Source organism: Cariama cristata, unplaced genomic scaffold (assembly GCF_000690535.1).
Source record: "Cariama cristata isolate BGI_N322 unplaced genomic scaffold, ASM69053v1 scaffold11880, whole genome shotgun sequence".
Taxonomy (NCBI): domain Eukaryota; kingdom Metazoa; phylum Chordata; class Aves; order Cariamiformes; family Cariamidae; genus Cariama; species Cariama cristata.
The window spans coordinates 6042-11222 of record NW_009593002.1 but is presented as its reverse complement, the minus strand read 5'-3'; the positions used below and the strand labels follow the sequence as shown (position 1 = coordinate 11222).

General features: G+C 42.0%; 1 protein-coding gene across 1 annotated transcript; it reads left to right on the top strand.

The window, feature by feature from the left end:
* Positions 1-2885: 2885 nt before the first annotated feature.
* Positions 2886-3801, top strand: TYR (tyrosinase; the record flags this gene model as incomplete). The annotated part of the gene is made up of 1 exon (XM_009706770.1): positions 2886-3801. A coding segment is annotated over exon 1 (843 nt), but the record flags the coding sequence as incomplete, so codon positions are not given.
* Between the last annotated feature and the right edge of the window lie 1380 nt (positions 3802-5181).

Below are 5181 nucleotides of genomic sequence, written 5' to 3'. Positions count from 1 at the left end.
GAGGTAATACAAATGTTCATTCAATGCCATTGTTTTTTATTTGGATTGTTCCTCTTCTTTGTCTATAACCACATCAGAAAGTCGCAGGCTGTGTCTATACAAAGTTTGGTTCAGCACTGCAGCACAGTGCTGAGAATCTGATCCTAACGCTGCAAGCAAGCCAGCACGTGAACTTCAGGAGGACACCTCACTACTCTGTGTCTTGAGGTTTTCCTTCCAGTAACTATTAACATCTCTATAAAACACTTAAGGACCTTGTAATGAAAGCACAAGGTAGATTTTAAATGCTGTCATTACTGTGCTACTCTACTAGACTGAAACCAATATTGTAACTGATCCAGTTGCAAACTTTAGGGTGGAGTTCAGACTTAGTGACTTCAGGCAGAGCCCCATGTTAGTTTGTTGTTGAAGGTTTCCTCTACAAGACCCAACAGTGAAGTGATTCCTGGTGATTTGTGCTTTGGAATTAACTAAAGTTGGATATGGCCACCAAACCCTTGTCTTTCATGTTCTTGGATACAGAAGGTGGTGTGCCTTAGAGGTGCTGATCTTATGGTCCACTTAGCATTTGTGTACCGTAAATGAATAAGCCTTGACCCATACTCAAATGCAGGGACCCAGGTGTGAGAAATGGGTCTCTCGGAGCATGCAGCAAGACGATGCCAACCCACTGGCAGAAAGCTTAGAGTTCTCCGTCAAAAAGACTAAATTCAACTTATGCACAAACTTCATGCAGATATGACGGCTTTGTTAGAGTGCTGCGTTGGAGCACAAGAGAGATGGAAAGTCCTGTGAAAGTCCTTTTTAATGAAGAGAATTTTGCCCAGATGCAGCATGTAATGTGTGACTGTCTCATGTTTTGGTGATTCTACAGTCATGCATGAGAATAGGAACATGTATTTTCTTACTTGTTTAATGCTTATGGCTCTTGTTATACAGAAGGTTTGATTTCCCAGCTACTATCTGAATCACTGACAGTTATTCAAACAGGACTCTGCTCAATAGTAGGTCAAGAAGGGCGTGTGCTCTCCTCAGTCACATTCCTCATTCAGAGTTTCTCATTCATACCATTTCACAGGGGATTCCTCTGTTAATCAGCTGCTTCAGAACTTGTTGTCATATGACAACAGTCAAGGCTCAGATTCTTATTTTTTAACACTGAACATAAAATCCTATTTGAATATAAAAATAGAGTATTGAATGTATTGTTGTGTCTGACTGTCTGCCTAAATAAATATTTGAGGGCTTTTCTGGTTAGCTCTGAGAGTCTACCTCAAGTCTTTCCTGATCCCTGTATCTTTTAAGTGAAAATTAAAAATATATATCGTTATCCTCACAGATGGGTCTCTTCTCACGTATAGTAGTTTTGCACTAGCCTCCACGGGAGGAACAGTAAACGAAATAATTTGCAAGGGTTTCCCAAACAGTCAGGCACAGAGTAAAAAAAATAAGTCAAAGAAGTAACATTTCTATGATAAAATCTGTTTTACAAGCCTAATATGGAAACCAGGGGAATCAGTCAAACAATAGTAAACACCAGTCTGTGGTTAGAAATATTTTTTGAAAAAACAACTCCTTTTCCTTTGCTGTTCTTACTCCAAGCTCCCCCATCACAGACTCCCTGGCAGTGGCACTCAGGGATAATCCCCTGGAATACCTGAGGCGTGGAAGGCAACAGGATTAAAGCACCTCGTGCTCCTCAGCACAGCCATGTGATGACCTGCTGATCCCAGCAAAAGGCATCATTTCCCAGAGAAGTTCTCGCTTCATTTACCTATACGTTGCTCCTGTCCTGCTGAGATTCTCCCTAGGCATAAGGAAATAATTCACAATGCTTTTAGTAAAAAAATAACACCAACAAACCCACTCCTACTAATAACAGTGCAACTGAAGAAATCTGTGGATAATTCATGCGCAATTTGTCCAGCAGTAAAACAACTGCCATCCCTTTGCTTCAAGGGGCAACTTCAAAGAATGTAAAACTTCTAATGCCACCCATGCAGCTCTGTTAGCTCTGATCAGGCTAACATAGAAGAAGAAAGAAGTGGGTGGTCTGGAGGTTGCCCAGTAACCTATTGAGTAAAGAACAAGGATATGGTGTTTGCAAACTGCTTGATGGCAGAAAAACAGGAGTCAAGGTTTGTTTTCCAGGTCCAGAGATGGCTGCTTAAAGTGTTTTCTGCAAATCTATTGGTAGATCATCTTTATTCACCACAAAATTGTGGAGAAGATTTGAGTGTAGATTTTGGCGTATCATTAACTGTCAAAGCACTATGGATTCCAGGGGAAGAAAAAATTATTTTTTTCTGAAAAGTTTATTGCCTCTCTTGTGAAGTTACTTTGCCGTGTGCTGGCCTGGGAAAGGCAGCTTACACTGAAATATAAAAATGCCAAACCAAACCATTTATTCTGGTTCTGCCTTACGTTCACACTTAATCTGCCTACTTTGTAGGTTTGCTTCCTCTTAAAAAAATAGATCGTTTACCTCCAAATTGTTTATTTTCTCACTTTTAGGTTCACTGTGCTTATTTAACTGATCAGATTCTTCTGGGTCTTTTTTAGATAACCGTTTACTCTAAAGCATATAATCAAACAAGGAATCTGAAGACCTGACAATTGTTTGTGTCCAAATTTTAATTTTACTTCCTCTCCAATTGCCAGAGGAAAGCAATCATGTGCTAGGCAGAAGATGAAAGTTTATAATAAATGCCTGTATTTATAAAACCTGTAGGGGGTGGGGAAAAAAAGTCATTTGGCTTTCACCCAGAACATGTGATAATCAGATTAACCCCGAAGTGTATTTTGTGTGTAAATGCACCCAGGGTAGGAATGGGGAAGAACATTGGAGGGTGCGCTGTAGCAGAAGTCAGCATTCCTGGTGGAGGGGAAGAATTTCTTTCACACCCAGGACTTTGGAGGGGTCAGAGAGAGCACTCCATGCACTGAAGCATAACGCTGATGCTCTCCTGCTGCTCTGTGAGGATGCCACTGTTTGCCGTGGGTTTTCTGCTAGTGATCCTTCAGCCGTCCACCGCGCAGTTCCCCAGAGCCTGTGCAAACGCACAGAGCTTGCTGAGGAAGGAGTGCTGTCCCCCCTGGGATGGAGACGGATCTCCTTGTGGGGAGCTTTCCAGCAGAGGGTCCTGCCAAAACATTCTTCTCTCTCAGGCTCCGCTGGGACCACAGTTCCCTTTCTCAGGAGTGGATGACAGAGAGGACTGGCCCTCTGTGTTTTACAACCGGACGTGTAAATGTGAAGGCAACTTCATGGGATTCAACTGTGGGGAGTGCAAGTTTGGTTTCTCAGGACTCAATTGCACTGAAAGGCGACTGAGAACAAGAAGAAACATCTTCCAGCTCACCACCAGTGAGAAGGACAAGTTTCTTGCCTACCTTAACTTGGCAAAGAATACACCTAGCCAGGACTATGTTATTGCTACAGGCACGTACACTCAGATGAACAGCGGCTCCAACCCCATGTTCAGAAACATCAACGTATATGATCTCTTTGTGTGGATGCACTATTATGCCTCTAGAGACACTCTCTTAGGTGGATCCAATGTGTGGCGGGACATTGATTTTGCCCATGAAGCCCCTGGTTTTCTGCCTTGGCATCGGGTCTTTCTGCTGATGTGGGAACGCGAGATCCAGAAGATAACAGGTGATGAGAACTTTACCATCCCCTACTGGGACTGGCGAGATGCAGAAGACTGTGTGGTCTGCACTGATGAATACATGGGTGGTAGACATCCCACCAACCCTAACTTACTCAGTCCAGCATCATTTTTCTCCTCATGGCAGGTAAGGACAGGCGAAGGGGAAGGGAATTATCCTACCTGACATTAGGCACTTAAGTGAGGTGCACAAGCTGGGAGCTTAGCCATGCTGCATTCCCTTAGATGTTTCTGGAGGGAAAGTAAGCACTACCAGAAAACAAAGCAGATTTTATGTGGATTTAATCTTCATTTAGAACTTTTCATTAGTCTCTTTGCCTCTTCTCTCTCTGACTGTAGGATTTAGGCTGCTTAATTAAGAACCTAGTTAAGGTGGAAGGAGGAAACTTAATGCCTTTGCGTCCAAATATGTAGGCTAAACAGGTTTGGGTCGCGGTGGTAGTCAGGTGAGAAAAAGTAGGATTTATGTACACAAATTGCTAGCACACAACCATTGAAAGACAATTGATGACTGAACGATGGAAATAGAAGTAAAGAGTTTTCAGACACTCTATCCCTCTCCCACTGCATTCCTCCAACCAGGAGTTAGAAACTATCAAATTAAGCTAGTCTGCTTTCAACTTTAAAAAACAAATAAACAAACAAATAAAAAAAAATCTTTAGACCACAGAAGAACCAGCTGTATAATTCACATCAGTATTAATCGCTGTCACTCAAAAAACTAAGAAGTAAGCTCAATAGCTATTCCTGACACTTAAAAGCACTGCAAATTAGCCTGTAAACCAAGGTAAATTTACATATTTACGCAGATGATATGGTCTTGTATAGCTAAACTATACCGTGCTGTTCTAACACTGAAAGCTTCTAGACTTTTTTTGTCTCTTGCTCATTACTGCCACATCGCCTAAAATACAGTGACAAAGGTCTATTGGCTTCCATAGACACACTCCATCACAACAACAGCAGCAGTCGCTTCTGGCGCTGAAGTCTATGATTATGTTGGTGTAAATCTTTCTTTGTCCTGTTTATTTCTGTAGCGACAGCCCAAATGAAGGTTGGGCAGTTTTAGTGATTTAATGGAAAGTGAAAGAGAGACAAGCTCCAGCAGCTCTGTGATATTCTGGCATTACAAAACAGAAACTAACTGGGTTTACTGACCTGGCTGTACTGTGTTTAGTCTTGATTTTTGCCCTCTGAATAAGACAGGTTGTGTATGTAGCTGTAAGTTCAAGCATGCGCAGATACTGTAACAGACCTATTTTAGGACATTCTCTGGCATACATTTTGTAGGTACTGACTAGTTCTCCCCCAAACAGGTACTTTTCGGGGACCATTCCCAGAAGAATGTTTGCACACAGCCACCGTTTGGGAGGCTAAGATGATTTTACAGGCATAGACATGGATTATTTCATGCCATTTGGCCTCAGTGCCCAGGAAATTTTCTGGCCACATTTAATTTACCAGTGTAGGCATAGCCATAAAATAGATATAGCTACAAACATGTATT